The sequence below is a fragment of the Natator depressus genome, chromosome 4, assembly GCF_965152275.1.
Source record: "Natator depressus isolate rNatDep1 chromosome 4, rNatDep2.hap1, whole genome shotgun sequence".
In the NCBI taxonomy this organism is placed as follows: Eukaryota; Metazoa; Chordata; order Testudines; family Cheloniidae; genus Natator; species Natator depressus.
Genome location: NC_134237.1, coordinates 133,820,829 through 133,837,563, shown reverse-complemented (window position 1 = coordinate 133,837,563; position 16,735 = coordinate 133,820,829). Strand labels below are relative to the sequence as shown.

Below are 16,735 nucleotides of genomic sequence, written 5' to 3'. Positions count from 1 at the left end.
CCTGGATGTGGTATGAACCAGCTGCTGGCTCCTTCATCCTCCAGAACATAAACACAGTTCTGCAACCATGGCTTTCTTTGGACCTTTACAATAGCCCTCAGACCAGCCTTTTGAAAACCTGCCTTGGATATTGCTTGAAATTCAGAAGGTTCCCATTTGCTTTCCCCGCCCCTGACCTTTATAGCAATATTCATACTGAAGCAGTGTCAAGCAGGGTGGGGAACTATTCAGATAGCACGCCTATTAGGCACTACACAATGGATACAGCAAGGAGATCTGCCGCAGAAAACACCCAGCAGAAAGCGTATTTGAAAAGGCAAGCGGCAGGTAAACATTTGCCTTCAGTCAGCTGAAAGCAAATGGAAATACTCCAATCTTTACCAACCCACGGTGGCACCGATTTTAAACAAAAGACTGAGCGCACACATGACCCTGAGCGTTCAGGTGTTTGATGTTCATTATCTTTTACAGCTGCAAAGGTGGCAGGGGAAGAAAGTCCTGTTTTTTTTAAACATTGTCACTGTCACCGAAGCAGTCTCTTTTCTGCAATACATCATTGAAACAACAAATGCTCGCTGATGTTCCAAGCAGTCTCCGTGTACATGTTCAGCAAATGAAATAATTAAGGAAACTGGGGAAATTAACTGAAGAATTCTCTTCTAAACAGGTTCTTATACTGTGCTCATCAATGTAGTATCTTGAGCACCTTCTAGTGCTGTATTAAGCAACATGACTAACATCTGTTATGTGTTCGTTCTTTCATCCTCTCCCCAGGTGGAGAAGCGTGTGCCGTGGAGTTTCTTGTTTTGGTAGGGGTTTCTTTTTGGATGGGTGGAGAGTTTTGGGGGGTAGATTTGAAGTGGGAGTTGTTTTTATAAATATACCTGTTGCTCTGTATTTATGTTAGAGAAGGCAGATGAAAGCAATACACCTTGCACTTGCTGGTGAAGTCTACGATGGCCCTTAGTTTCTGGGGGAGTTTGTTCCATGGTCTCAGACTGGCCCCCAGGAAAGCTGTGTCTCCTGCACAGACAAGCTTTACTTTTATTGTACAGAGCTTCATTGTGTCAGAGTAGAGGAGCGGTCAAACACGGTCTTCATCCTGGAGCTTTAGGATGCGTCTACACTACAATTACACACCCATGGCTGGCCCGTGTCAGCTGACTCAGGCTTGTGCGGTCTAGATGTTCAAGCTGAGGCTGGAGCCCAAGCTCTGGGAACCTCCACCATCATGGGATCCCAGAGCCCTGGCTCCACTCCGAGCCCAAACATCTACACCATAGTTTTACGGTGCCGCAGCACGAGTCCCATTAGCCCAAGTCAGTGACATGGGCCAGTGCGGATGTTTAATTGTAGTGTAGACATACCCAGGGTGCAGGCCATGGAGCACTTTGAAGATAAGCAAACCTGGTATCAGATGATGCTTTACACTTGAGAAAGCTAATGTGCAAACAAGTACCATTTTTTTATTTCCCAAAAGAGTATAAAATGTGAAATGGCATCAAGTGTATTTTGTGCTTTTTTTCATTCCATGCTCGCTACATATGGACCAGAACCTGAAATCCAAACCCTCACTCCCCTTCGCGCTCCAGCTCTAATCCTGGCCCTGACGTTTTATATCTGAGATGGATCCCAAATTGGACGGGGCCTGTTTTCTTTATGCATTTAGTCATGGTCCAAAATGGCTATAATCTCGTGAGAAGAGGGGAATGTGTGGGGTTTTCTTCATTCAAATCCTTTCTAAAGACACCCTTCTCCCATGGTGTACCCAAGAAGAGAGTCAATATACAATCACAAAATAAAAATCCACAGCTGAGTGATATTCTCACCTCTGAGATTTGTGGTGCATCCTGTCTGCTCAGTGTCTGTCTAGATTATGTGAGACTGCCCAAGTATTTTTGTCTGAACAATTGTTGTCTCTTCATAAATAATCAAATCATAATGATAATCAACTGATCACTCAAGATTTCTGCCCATTTGAGGCCAGACTTGAGAACAGCTCACAAGAGCTCAGCACCATCAAATCCAAACCTGACTTGTAACCCCATTTGGTTCTCAAACCCCAAACTTGCCCTACACCTCAATCTGGATAAAGTTCTGGATTCAAATTCTGCTGCCCCAAGACCTCTCTCCCATTCTAACCCAGTGGAGCAAAGTGCCCAAAATTTAGCTAGTTGGTGGTTAACAATCTGTTGGTACCCATGTAAATATATGCTCACAGTAGTCATTAGTTGCATACAGTCACAGTCTAGCCTTTGAACAGATATGGTTCTGTCCACATGCCAATGTGCTTATTTCTGTGGATGACAGTGGCTTGTCCTGGGTGAACTACATGCATAATCTAAATTCACCCCCGTGCAGAAGGCTAGTATGAGCCCACTTAAGCCCTCATGCCACTCAAGGAATCTTTTACAAAAGGTCAGGGGGAGGATCCTCTTTTGGAGAGTTAAACCATCTTTATGACATCTTTCTGCAGTGGGAGCTTGCCCTAACCCAATCCAGGGTCCAGCCCCATATGTTGCTTCCTTTCAACGGCTTGATTCTGGCCTGCAGATTCAAGACAGCATCAGCATTCTCTCCTCCTGCTATACAATTTCATCTCCACCAATCTTCTCATCTAGGTCAGCCACTCCTCTCTTTAAGGGCCAGCATCTTAGAGTGAATAGAAGTTCTGAGTGCCCTGATCGCTGCTAGAAGCTCTTTTAGGTCAGCGTTTGTAGATGGAAGGATTTTTTCCCTTGTTTTGGAGGCCTGGGCTCCATGTTTTCTCCAGTAGGAAGTGGAGACAGAACTTTCAGAACTGTCAGATGGACAGAATAGCTCTTGACTTGGATTGTTTGGTCACTGGATTCTTGTGGGATGATTTTTGAGGATCACATGCTGACACTGGCAGCCCAAGTAGGGGCGAATTCGGCAGCTGCCCACTCAATGATGGAGGCTCAAACTGCCACCCCCAGCAGTGCCCCCTAGTGGCCTTGTTCTTATGTTTTAAGGACTTGATCCACCACTGAAAATGTATAGTAAACGTCACAGTCACCTGGTTTAAATATTCCACATGCTGTAGGAATCTCTCCTAGAAGATGGCTTGAGAAGATTGCCTGTTGCTGGTGAAAGATACCAGATTGACAGCATTGGAAATGGAAGGAGGGCAGTTATGCTCGGGGACAGAATATCCCACATCTCCTTACTACAGGGTGCTAACGCTGTCCTTAGAAGCATCAAGTGCTGGCCTCTGCTAGATAGGATATTGGGCTAGATCAGGGGTTGTCAAACTTCATTGTTCCACAGCCCCCTTCTGACAACAAAAATTACTACACGACTCTAGGAGTGGGGACTGAAGCCTGAGTCCTTCCCCAAGCCCTGCTGCCCCAGGTTGGGGGGCCAAAGCCGAATCCCCAGGGCTTCAGCCCCTGGCAGGAGGCCTATAACCTGAAGCCCTCGGACTTCGGCCCTGAGCAGTGGGGCTTGGCCCTCAGCCCCAGATCCCAGGAAGGCTAACGCCAGCCCTAGCAACTCCATTAAAACAGGGTCCCAACCCACTTTGGGGTCCCGACCCACAGTTTGAGAACCACTGGGCTAGGTGGATCTTGGGTCTGAGCCAGTCTGGCAACTCCTATGTTCCTCTCATTTTCCACAGATCAAGTAACACACAGACAGCTGCTGTGTAAACTTCCGCACAGCGCCGGGTTCCTGTGCCTCACTTTAGGAGCGAGGAGGCGATTCCAACTCACTGGCCAATTCAGTCCTGCCCTTCTCTGCTGAGACACAGAATCATAGAATATCAGGGTTGGAAGGGACCTCAGGAGGTCATCTAGTCCAACCCCCTGCTCAAAGCAGGACCAATCCCCAACTAAATCATCCCAGCCAGGGCTTTGTCAAGCCTGACCTTAAAAATCTCAAAGGAAGGAGATTCCACCACCTCCCTAGGTAACGCATTCCAGTGTTTCACCACCCTCCAAGTGAAAAAGTTTTTCCTAATATCCAACCTAAACCTCCCCCACTGCAACTTGAGACCATTACTCCTCGTTCTGTCATCTGCTACCACTGAGAACAGTCTAGATCCATCCTCTTTGGAACCTCCTTTCAGGTAGTTGAAAGCAGCTATCAAATCCCCCCTCATTCTTCTCTTCCGCAGACTAAACAATCCCAGTTCCCTCAGCCTCTCCTCATAAGCCATGTGTTCCAGTCCCCTAATCATTTTTGTTGCCCTCCGCTGGACGTTTTCCAATTTTTTCACATCCTTCTTGTAGTGTGGGGCCCAAAACTGGACACAGTACTCCAGATGAGGCCTCACCAATGTCAAATAGAGGGGAACGATCACGTCCCTCGATCTGCTGGCAATGCCCCTACTTATACATCCCAAAATGCCATTGGCCTTCTTGGCAACAAGGGCACACTGTTGACTCATATCCACTGTTGACATCTAACAAAGGTGCTGGATAAAGCGTTGGCAACACCGTGTTCTAATTCCAGGTCCTGCTAGAGGTCAACCCTCTCCAGCTTTTCATTATTTTTACCATCTTTTAACCAAAAAACCACAAGAGCAAAACTTCCCCCCACTCCCCTCTTAAAACCAAAATAATGGGTTTGGCTCACATCCAGCCCAATGAAACCTGCCTTCCTGCTCTCAGATCTATCTGCAAGCCCTGGGCCATGCAAGTTGAAATGCAAACACACCTCGTGGGTGATGCAGTTTGCTTAGCTGTTGGTAAGTTTAGCCTTCTCGGTGGCAACTATGCACGCAGCAGGCAATGAGGTGTTCTCTAGAAACTGACTGTTCGTTTTCTAAAGTCAGGCTTATCTGTGGATGCAGCTCTGAGTCCAGCTTGATCTGTCCATAACATTTTTCATGCTCTTTGCTGACAGTCATGTAGAATCCATCTTGTTAACAGGAAAATACCTGGAAGTTGTCCCTACGTTCAGATCAGAAGCTAGATAAGCATACACAAACCTGGGTGGCTTTTCCATTCATGAGAGGAACACACTCTTTTTTTCTCCCAGACTCTGATGTCTGAGCTAAAGTCTGTGCCACAATCCAAATCTCCGCCTCACCCCTAACTTCTGGGGGTCAGAGAAAGTGGGGCCCAGATACAAAGCACACCTGGCTTTGATCCGACAAAGATCATACTTGTGTTTACCCCTTACACAGATTGCAGCTCGGGTTGGCATACCTGCTGTGATGGTTTTCTGGGTACCCATCCAGGATGGCGTCACCTTGTTACTCCCTGCCTCCAGCGTGAGGGGAGTCCTTCTTGTGGTAGCTGGGTCCGCTCCCTGGTGCTGCCAGCCTTTCAGGCACTCAAGCACTCTCCTCAGGGCTATGCCAGCCCTAACTTTGCCTTGCAGGTTAGCAATAGATGCACCCCAGTCCCTGTGTCTCTTTGAATCGTTCCCCTTTGATATCGAATCCCTGACACTGGCTAATCACAGAAATTCCAGATCCTCTACCCCCAGAGGTGCAGTGTGCCCTAGTTTATGAGCTTCACGTTCAACCACCGCTCCTGTAACCCACACAGCACTTGTAATAAAACAAAAGAAGGTTTCTTTAAGCATAAGGATTTAACTAGCAATTAGGGAGTGGTGGAAACAAATGGTTACAAGACAAAACAAAATCATAAAATGTGAACCTGAGTCTACACTCATTAACAGTTACCTCCTATCTAATAAAGTAGCTTCCCGCCCACAAAAATTCCGTCTATTGCAGAGCTTGTTGGTTTCCCAAGAACCAAGATCCAGAGGTTCATGGAAAGCTCCTTCCCCTGCCAGGGGTTTTCCCGAGGCCAGGTCTACACTACAGACCTATATCGGTATAACCAGGTTACTCAGGGATGTGAGAAATCTACACCCCTGAGCAATGTAGTTATATCAGCCTAACCCCCCATGTAGACAGCGCTATGTCGACAGGAGAGCTTCTCCCACCAACATAGCTACTGCCTCTCAGGGAGGTGGATTAACAATGTCGATGGGAGAAGCTCTCCTGACGGTGTAGTTGTCTCTTCACTGAAGTATCATTGGTGCCACTGTAGCACTGTATACGAAGACAAGCCCTCAGTGAATGGATCCAGAGCACTTTCCCATACACTCTGTTATACAAAAAAAGAGTCTTTTGTCTCTATTCAAAGCCAGGGCAATCGCCCACCTGCTATCATGTTCCTTATACCAAGTGGTTATGATCAGTTGTCTTTGATGCATAGAAACTTGTCTTTGATGGTTTTTCATTGACTGTTCTGGGATCTGGCACGGGCAGACAATAGAACCTTGCGCTATCTTGCCATTTGACTAGGGAGACGGCTCAAACAGGTCATCACCGAGATGCATTCTCACTGATGATGAATTTTTACTCCAAGTCCAAGCATACTTTCACTATCCACACGTTGTTCCTTAAATATTATCCATACCTATCTCTTTCAATAATTGAGTCTTGACAAGTTACAAGCTTTCCGTAGGTACCGTACATGTTACTGTTTATGGATCAATACCCTTCACGTCATGGGTATGGTGTTGTGAGTTTGTCAGGTCTGAGGTGAGATGTTTGCAAAGAATGGGGACCCTTTGCCAAGTGGACTCTGGCACACCCACCCTAGCTTTAATTGAACTAGTGCAGCTAAAAATAGCAGTAAAGATGGGCAATGCTCGTACGTACCCATGGTCCCAGGGGGCTTGTACAGCCCGTGCCACTGCATCTTCACTGTTGTTTTTAGCTGTACTAACTAGATTAAAGCTAGTGTGAGTATGCCAACCCAGGTGGTAATGATCTCTCTAGTTGCAGTGTAGACATGGCCTCTGAGAGACTATGCAGCAGCCCATCCAAACCAATACATTCCTATGGATCTGATTCTCTGCGCACTTTCAGTAGGGGAACACAACCAGTTCCAAGGGAATTATTCCTGATTTCCATTCGTGTGAGTGGAAAATCAGGCCCATCTGTGTCTTAGCTGCTTCTTGCATGTGTTGTCTGACTCAGACAGCACTGCCCTGGTTTATTTCAAACGTAGATGATTGTGCCAAGAACGAGATAACACCTTTAATTAAAAAGGTTTTAATGGAAGCGAGTGGGTGGGCAGGTGAAATTAAAAAGGGGTTGAAAGTGACAAGGCTCTTGACTGATGCTTTCTAAAATGGGTACAACTCACAGTTTGAAAAGATAAAGGAAGCTCATTACCGTGTTGTATAAACAGCTCGGAAGGCCTTACTGCTATCAAAGCACTGCAGAGAAAACATATTAAAACAATAAAAGAACCTATAGCCTGCTAATAAGCTTACCAGAGCACACCCCCTGACTCCAACAAGGTCTTTGGCCACTCTCCCAGAGGTTTTCCTGTCATCACAAGTTCATCACAGCTTCAGCTCAGAACAAGTAGCCTCAGTCTTATGGGCCAGGCCTAAGGATCTGGACCCCCTCAGGCCAGAGGTCCTTCCTTTGCTGGATCAGGAAGATGGCCCTGAGACGGTTTAAATCCTTTCTTTCTTTGTTGGTCCCTGGAGGATCCAGTTTGAACCAGTACATGCAAATCTCTCTCCAGGAGGTGGTACCTCTGGGAGTGTTACAACCTTAGTGAATTTGCCTAACATCCCCCACTGTTCTTACATGCAATCCCTGGCCCACAATGATGCACAAACTCAATTCAGTCAGGTTTGTCCAGGATATTGCAGGAAATTGCCCTCTCTGTCACACTCTTCATTCCCCGATACTAGCTGTTCTGTTCCCCTCCTCTTGCAGGTGCTTCCTTGGTGCTTGATCTCTTTATCAATCCCTATTTCTTGGTTCCCTTCTCTTGTGCTTCCCTTGACATACTGCCCAGATATTTGATCCTCATCTCCCACTGTTCCCTTAGTCCCTTCTCCCAAGCATTCCTCTTGCTCTAGTTACTGGCAGCTCTTATTGCTATTCTTCCTCTTCTCACTTATAGATTAAAAGGGACCTTTATGATCATCAAGTCTGATGTGCTGCACATCAGGCCCTAGAACCTCACCCAGGAATTCCTGCATCAAGACCATAACTTGTGGTTGAACTAGAACATATATTTTATCTGGTCATCATCAATAGTTGTCAAAGAACTTTACAAAGGAAGTCAGTATAATTTTACAGATGGGGAAACTGAGGCATGGTGCTGCAGTGACTTACACAAGGTTGTCAGCATGCACAGAGCCAGGAATAGAACCCAGGTCTCCACTCCAGTGCCATATCCCTAGACCATACTACCTCCTCTAGGTCACATTGTCTTGATTTAAAGACAAAGAGTGATGGAGAACATACCAAGTCCCTTGCTAATCTGTTCAAAGGATTAGTTGTCCTCACCTTTTGCACCTTATTTCCAGTCTGAACTTGTCTAGCTTCAGCTTCCAGCAAGGGCAGCTTGTTCTGCCATTGTAAGACCTTCTTTCTCCCTGATGGCTGGGAGTAATGGAACTTCAAACAGTGGCATTTCAAAAGGTTCGTGGTTCACGCTTCTCTTTGGAATTTTCTTAGCGGGGTAAGAATTAATGCCTCTATTCAGAGACAAGTGGTGTGAGATGTGCAGTGACTAGAAGTCGCTAGTTAGAATCTCAGTTTTATGTCTCCAACAAAAAGTGGCACCTCCAGCTGACCTATGTGCCCTACCCCACTCAGGCACTGGCGAAAGGGCCACCTGTCAAATCACTAAAACCTCCTACTGCAGCCCCTGGGATTTTTCTCAGACATATCTCATCCAAGTATTGACCCCTACTGATCTTGCTTAATGGGAAGTAGCATAGAATGGGGGAAAATCAGGATGATTAAGGGCTTCAGGGGTTATGAGTGAGCAGAGGCTAGGAAGGTTTGGCTTGCATTTGTTAGAAGGCAGTGGGGGCTAAGAAATGAGGCAATTGCAGTGTGGTGACCATTCAGTGGAGTTTAAAGAAAGTGGATGCCAAAAACGTGCTCTGAAGGTACCAGATGCAAAACCTAGAGAGTATGCATGAAAACCAAGAAAACACAGGTTGGTGCAGGAGCTCAGGAGAACTTGCTCTACAGAGTAATTCATGTAGGGAGAATAAGAGCACTCTGGGCCAGATATTCAAAGGGATTTAGGCACCTAAAGATGCAGATAGGTGCCTCGCAGGATTTGCTAAAATGCCTGAGCAGATTAGACACCTAACTCCAATGGAATTTGAAAATCCCACAGGCATCTATCGGCTTCATTAGGCACTTAAATAACTGTATGTAGATGTGGCCCTGTGCGCTTATACAGCAATTTCTGCCTGTGGATCTCCTCCTCAGAGGCCCAGTCCTGGGCATTTCCTGGAAGGTGCTGAAGGCCCTCAACGTCTATTGACTGTACAATTATGTAGAGGGTACTCTAGCTCTTCTAGGATAGTGCACCTCTGGAAGTCAACAGAGCTTTTTAAAAAGACAAACACTTGGAGGGAAGAAACATGACCAGGTACAAGTGCTAGGGAGGCAGGTGGACAGCACCGGAGAGGCCGCATGTCCTCCTTTCATCCTGAAATACCACTTGTTACATTCAGGGACACTGACTAGACTCTGATTGCTGTGTGATCAATAAGCTATGGTGTTTGTTTTGCAGTTAGATGGAGATGCACTAAGTTGCAAATTGTCAGAGACGGAGTATTGTATATTTACAACATAGATGGTGGCGGGAATCATGCTCCAACAGAGCCACAAGGGGACTGAAGGTAACTATGGTATTAAAAGGATTATGAGAGTGAATCCTCCCCCACCACCCCAAAAATTCACCAGCACCCTTCATCCCTCATTAAAATCCTCACAAAGCTCCACCAGCAACCACAAAGCACATGAGGTTCCTTGCTGCGAGCTCAACCCCCACCTCCTTTGAAACCTAGTTGGTTAGAAACCACGGCTAGTTTGGGGGGTTCCAAGTGGGAAGAGGTTGAGCACCACTGGAATACAGTCCAACAGATCTTCAAATATCAGGAGACTTACATCGTGTTTCCAGATAGGAAGAGATGTGCTAGCCAAACTGAACGGAAGCATCCAATGCACCTTTATTTATCTTGTGTAAATCTTATCTCCTCTTTTCCAGTTGTGTTAATGTGGAACAAGAGTGACACCTAGTGGTACGACTAGACGTTCATGAGTATATAACCTAGACAGGGTCTGATCCTGGGAATGAATACACACCTGTGTAGTCCCTCCCTGTGCACATGAGTAATCTTATTAATTTCACTGAAGGCTGCAGAGACTGTTCCGGTGGATGCAAATTGCTCATGTGGGTACAGCTTGCAGGGCCAGGCCCAGAATCTGGGCTATCCAAAGGTATTTGTTCTGTTTCCTAATGGTAAAAGCGAATTTGACAGTGGTGTGTGCTACCGTACTGTGCCTTCATTGCACAGTACAGTCTAAATGGCCAGAAGAAAGTAAAAATGATAAGTAGTAGGTAACTACAGGATCATAAAAATAATACAAAGTTCCATAAATCTCCTGCCAAACTAAAATTTCTACTTTGATAAAATAATGAGGTAGGTACAAAAATATGTGGAGGCCCTAGTATATCTCTCCTATTTAACGTTTAGTATTTTATATCCGGAGCAAACCTAACTGACTGAAAATATTTGATTGATGTAGACACCAGGAAAGGAGGGCATTCGTGAGGGGGATTCAAGCGGTTACAGGATGACATTCAGGAAGGGAACGGTTATGGTGAATAAAAAGGAAAACATTCTGACAGAGAAATCTTACTCGTGGAATATTCTCCTAAGGAACATGGCAGAAGCCGCATTGCATTTGACTCCTTCACATACCGCACAGTCAGCCTGTGGAACTCGTTGCCAGAGGATGTTGTGAAGGCCAAAAGTATAACTGGGTTCAAAAAAGAATTAGAGAAGTTCATGGAGGATTGGTCCATTAATGGCTATTAGCCAAGATGGTCTGGGATCCAACCCCACGTTCTGAGTGTCCTTAGCCTCTGACTGCCAGAAGCTGGGAGCGGACGACGAGATGGATCACTTGATAATTGCCCTATTCTGTTCTGTTCCCTCGGAAGCATCTGGCATTGGCTACGGTCAGAAAACAAGATACTGAACTAGACTGACCATTGGTCTGACCCAGTGTGGCCGTTCTAATTTAATTTAAACCTAATTTAAAATTAGGTTGGTTAAGCATTAGCAAATATACTGCAGGGAAGCATCCTACATGGGCAAGGCCTTCCAAGGATGCCCCTCACACGCTCTTCCATAAGGTGGGCATGTAGGAGCCAGACATGCCAGCCACTTCCAGGAACCGCCTGAGGTAAGCACCACCTGGCTGGAGACCGCATCCCATGCCCCCTCCCGCATCCCAATCCCCTACCCCAGCTGTGAGCCCTCTCCCCCCACCCAAACTCCCTCCCAGAGCCTGCACCCCAACCCCCAGCCCCGAGCCCCCTCCTGCACCCCAAACTCCTCATCCCCAGGCCAGCAGCGTAGCGAGCAGGGCAGCAGGGCTACGGCCGCTCCCCCACCGAGCAGAGGTGGCGCCTTTTTAACTCTTTGGCGCCTTTTAAATTGTTACTCACCCGGCGGCGCTCCGGGTCTTCGGCGGCACTTCGGCGGCGGGTCCTGCACTCGCTCCGGTCTTCGGCAGCATTGCGGTGGCGGCGGGGAGTGAAGGACCCGACACTGAAGTGCTGCTGAAGACAGTACTAGCGGGTGGGCGCCTTTTTTTAATCTCCGCTCCCCTTGTTTTCTCCACCTGGCTGCGCCACTGCCCCAGGCCCAGCCCAGAGCCCACAAATGCAGCCGGAGCCGACGCCCCCTCCCGCACCCCAACCCCCTGCCCCAGCCTTAAGCCCCCTCCTGCACCCCAAACTTCTCGTCCCCGGCCCCACACCGTGCCCCACACACCCAGCCAGAGCCCTCACCCCCTCCCGCACCCCAATCCCATGCCCTAGCCCGGGGAAAGTGAGTGAGGGTGGGGGAGAGCGAGCAATGGAAGGAGGGGGAATGGAGTGAGCTGGGGTGGGGCTTCGGAGAAGGGGCAGGCCAGGGACGGGGCCTCGGGGCAGGGTAGGGGTGTTCAGTTTTGCGTGATTAGAAAGTTGGCAACCCATTTTAGTGTTTGGACTTTACGAAATACTTGTAGGTTGCTGCATGCATTAATATCACTTTTTATATCTGTATCCTACATCATAAGGTAAAAGTATTTGCTCTGTAACTACAGAAGTGTTTGCTATGAAACTGGAAAAGCTCAGAGTCAGGGGAGAGACCTTACCAAGTGTGACATACAAGTTTATCACAAGAGGTGGTGTCATCTGCCCAACAAAAAGAAGGCCTATAAACATCAAACAAGCCATTGTGGGACATCAGAGAACAAAAGACTTTGTTGATGGCTCCCCCCACATCCATGAAGAGGAGACATTCATGAACACTCATCCCAGCAGTTTGAACTCTAGGGGAAGGGACTAAAAATGCCTGACCAGAAGGAACTTTATGCTCCTTGAACTCTGTGGGGCAAAGACATCTAAGCATAAGCAAGAGATTCCCCAGCTGGTTAGCCTGGGTTAGCCCTAAAGGACACATAGAGCTTGCTAACTATAGAAACTTCTATTAGGTTTTGGAACGTAAGACTGTAACTCATTTGTGTGTACGTTTACCTGCTTTAACCTTGTAAATATCTCTTACTTCTCTTTCTTAGCCAATAAATCTTTGGCTAGTTTACTATAGGATTGGCTAGAAACATTGTCTTTGGTTTGAGATCTACGGTACAATTGACCTGGGGGTAAGTGACTGATCCTTTGGGACTGGGAGTAACCTGAATATTATACTTGCCTACTGTATTTTCCACTCCATGCATCTGATGAAGTGGGTTTTAGCCCACGAAAGCTTATGTCCAAATACATTTGTTAATCTCTAAGGTGCCACAAGGCCTCCTCGTTGTTTTTGCTGAATATTATTGTAATTTTTGGTATAAGGGACCATCCACCAGAAAGGCAAGATAGATTGGAGTACCCAAGGGGCTGGTCTGTGACCGCATGCTAAGGCTGCCATTGTGCCTAAGGCGTTCACACTTGATGCTGGGTTGGTGAAATCAAAGTAGAGCTTGGCACAACCAATTTGGGGTTTGTGCCCTGCTGCTTCGTGGTCTGCCCTGAGATTGGGACTCAGGCTCGTGAGCCGCCCCGGACAGGAGCCAGGCTGAGAACGGCCGAACTCTCCCACTAGTGACAAAGGAGGAAGGGATCTTCCCTGCGGAGGGGGGGGGATCCCCACCAGGAGCGGGGCTTTGGAGAAAGCCATCATGCCAAACCAACCTGATCTCCTTCTTTGAGAAAGTAACAGATTTTTTAGACAAAGGAAACGCAGTGGATCTAATTTACCTAGATTTTAGTAAGGCATTTGATACCGTGCCACATGGGGAATTATTAGTTAAATTGGATAAGATGGGGATCAATAGGAAAATTGAAAGGTGGATAAGAAATTGGTTAAAGGGGAGACTACAAAGGGTCCTACTGAAAGGTGAACTGTCAGGCTGGAGAGAGTTACCAGTGGAGTTCCTCAAGGATCGGTTTTGGGACCAATCTTATTTAATCTTTTTATTACTGACCTTGGCACAAAAAGTGGGAGTGCGCTAATAAAGTTTGCGGATGATACAAAGCTGGGAGGTATTGCCAATTTAGAGAAGGACAGGGATACCCTACAGGAGGATCTGGATGACCTTGTAAACTGGAGTAATAGTAATAGGATGAAATTCAATAGTGAGAAGTGTAAGGTCATGCATTTAGGGATTAATAACAAGAATTTTAGTTATAAGCTAGGGACGCATCAATTAGAAGTAACGGAGGAGGAAAAGGACCTTGGAGTATTGGTTGATCATAGGATGACTATGAGCCGCCAATGTGATATGGCTGTGAAAAAAGCTAATGTGGTCTTGGGATGCATCAGGAGAGGTATTTCCAGTAGAGATAAGGAGGTTTTAGTACCGTTATACAAGGCACTGGTGGGACCTCACCTGGAATACTGTGTGCAGTTCTGGTCTCCCATGTTTAAGAAGGATGAATTCAAACTGGAACAGGTACAGAGAAGGGCTACTAGGATGATCCGAGGAACGGAAAACCTGTCTTATGAAAGGTGACTCAGGGAGCTTGGCTTGTTTAGCCTAACTAAAAGAAGGTTTAGGGGAGATATGATTGCTCTCTATAAATATATCAGAGGGATAAATACCAGAGAGGGAGAGGAATTATTTAAGCTCAGTACCAATGTGGACACAAGAACAAATGGATATAAACTGGCCACTAGGAAATTTAGACTAGAAATTAGACGAAGATTTTTAACCATCAGAGGAGTGAAGTTTTGGAATAGTCTTCCAAGGGAAGCAGTGGGGGCAAAAGATCTATGTGGCTTTAAGATTAAACTCGATAAGTTTATGGAGGAGATGGTATGATGGGATAACATGGTTTTGGTAATTAAATATTCATAAATAGGCCCAACGGCCTGTGATGGGCTATTAGATGGGGTGAGATCCGAGTTACCCAGGAAAGAATTTTCTGTAGTATCTGGCTGGTGAATCTTGCCCATATGCTCAGGGTTTAGCTGATCGCCATATTTGGGGTCGGGAAGGAATTTTCCTCCAGGGAAGATTGGAAGAGACCCTGGAGGTTTTTCGCCTTCCTCTGTAGCATGGGGCATGGGTCACTTGCTGGAGGATTCTCTGCTCTTTGAAGTCTTTAATCCACGATTTGAGGACTTCAATAGCTCAGACATAGGTGAGAGGTTTATCGCAGGAGTGGGTGGGTGAGATTCTGTGGCCTGCGTTGTGCACGAGGTCGGACTAGATGATCATAATGGTCCCTTCTGACCTTAATATCTATGAATCTATGAAAGCCGCTGCTGAAGGCGGGTGGGGAACCAGCCGAGGGTACCCCCCCCGGGAAGCGGGCGAACCACCAGCACCCCTTCACAGCGGGTGTCCAGGCCATCCTCTGCCAGGGCCCCCCACCCACCAGGCGTGGGGCCCTGCAGGCTGTGGTGCCCCTGCTAGCGCCCCTGATGCTGCTGGGGCCCACCGCTGCCCTGGACAGCTGCCCCCCCCCCAACGCTGTCATTGAGGTGGGCGCCATTACAGGCAGCACCTTAGCCACCCCCTGCCCTGCCACGCCACTGGAACAGGCACCGAAGGGGCCACCCCCCATGTAGGGCCCTCCCCTCACTTCCGGGATCGGAGGCGGAACGTACCAAGCGGCCCTCGCCCGCCCCCGTGAGCTGAGTCGCTGTGGAACCGCCCTCAGCGGCGTTCGGGAAGGAGGCGCGTGGGCTGAGGGGGCGGGGTCAGGCCGCTGACGCTAGTGGGGGGGGTGGTCACGTGGGAAGATGGACCCGGTGCTGTACTTGTTGGCCGCGGCGCTGCTGGCCGCCCTCATCGTCTTTGCCACCCGGTTTCGGGGCCAGGTGCAGGCAGGTAAGAGGGTGGGGGCAAGAGTTCTCCCCTCGGTCCGCCCCTCGTGGGCGGGCCTGTCCTCACCTCGGTCCGGCTCTCAGCCGGGGGGGGGCTGGGAGCCCCCCACCCCGGCTGCGTCCTCCGAGGGCCCCGCCACATGCAAGGGGGCAGCCAGGCCCCTGGGGGGAACAGGGACCCGTGGGGGAGGATGGGGGGCGGCCCCCCTGCGGGCAGCCTAGCCCCTGGGGAGAGGGAACAAGGACTCGTGGGGGGTGGGGCCCGGCCTCCCCCCCCCCATGCGGGCAGACGGGGGGGCAGCCTAGCCCCTGGGGAGAGGGAACAGGGACCCGTGGGGGGTGTGGCCCGGCCCCCCCCCCCATGCCGGCAGACGGGGGGGTAGCCTAGCCCCTGGGGAGAGGGAACAAGGACCCATGGGGGAGGATGGGGGGCAGCTGAGTCCCTGGGGGGGGACAGAGGCCCATGGGGGGGACCTTGGCTCACTGATGAGGGGGAACCCAGGGGCGATGGAGGCTGGGGTTACTAGGGGGGGCAGTTGGGGCAGGGCAGGCCAGTGGTCAGGACCCCATGAGGACGAAGTAATGTGGCGTTTCCACAGCCTACTGTTCTGTGACACTGTTGTGGGGGTGGGTTGCATGGCACCTGGTTTATATCCACCATGGTAATCAGTGAAATGTGACTTTCTTTTTCATTTTGTGGGGACAACATTCGTGCTTTGCTTCTTCACTCTCCATTTCATTGGTGTCATTGGTATTGCAATAGCAGCTGCAGGCCGTGCTCCGGAACCAGGCCCTGTTGCGCTAGGTGCTGTACACACGCACAGAATGAAGCCAGTTCCTGCCTCGAAGAGATTATAGTCAGAGTATCTGCTGACTGTTTTCTGCAAGAATATGCAAAGAAAAAAAAATCCTGGCTGGTCTTCTGCTATCAGGCTGGATGTATTGATTGAAATTGACTCTTGAGGGCATTTCTGCTGCCTCCTCTGTTAGGAACACAGCATTTCCCATGGCAGACACATTTACTGATCAGTTTCTTCAAATATCCTGCATGTATCCGATGAAGTGAGCTGTAGCTCGCGAAAGCTTATGCTCAAATAAATTTGTTAGTCTCTAAGGTGCCACAAGTACTCTTTTTCTTTTTGCGGATTCAGACTAACACGGCTGCTACTCTGAAACCTTCAAATATCCTGCTTCAGCTGTTGATCATACTGGATGCTCCAGATCCTGAAGAAAGCAGAATCTGTTTCCTCAGTGAAGCACTTGGCCCAAATGGTGAAATGCTCTTTGTGGGTTATATGTGGAATAGGGCAATTCCTCAGACTGTGTTAGAAAGCAGTTCCCACCCCAGGTCCTCCCCTGGGAGATC

General features: G+C 48.4%; 1 protein-coding gene across 1 annotated transcript in view; it reads left to right on the top strand.

Annotated features, from left to right (window-relative positions):
• The first annotated feature begins 15,220 nt into the window (after positions 1-15,220).
• DDRGK1 (DDRGK domain containing 1) overlaps positions 15,221-16,735 on the top strand; it is a 48,957-nt gene continuing 47,442 nt past the window's right edge. The window contains exon 1 of the mRNA XM_074951930.1: positions 15,221-15,373. Coding sequence (XP_074808031.1) covers positions 15,286-15,373 — 88 coding nt within the window. The 5' untranslated portion in view covers positions 15,221-15,285. The remainder of the gene's footprint in view (positions 15,374-16,735) is intronic.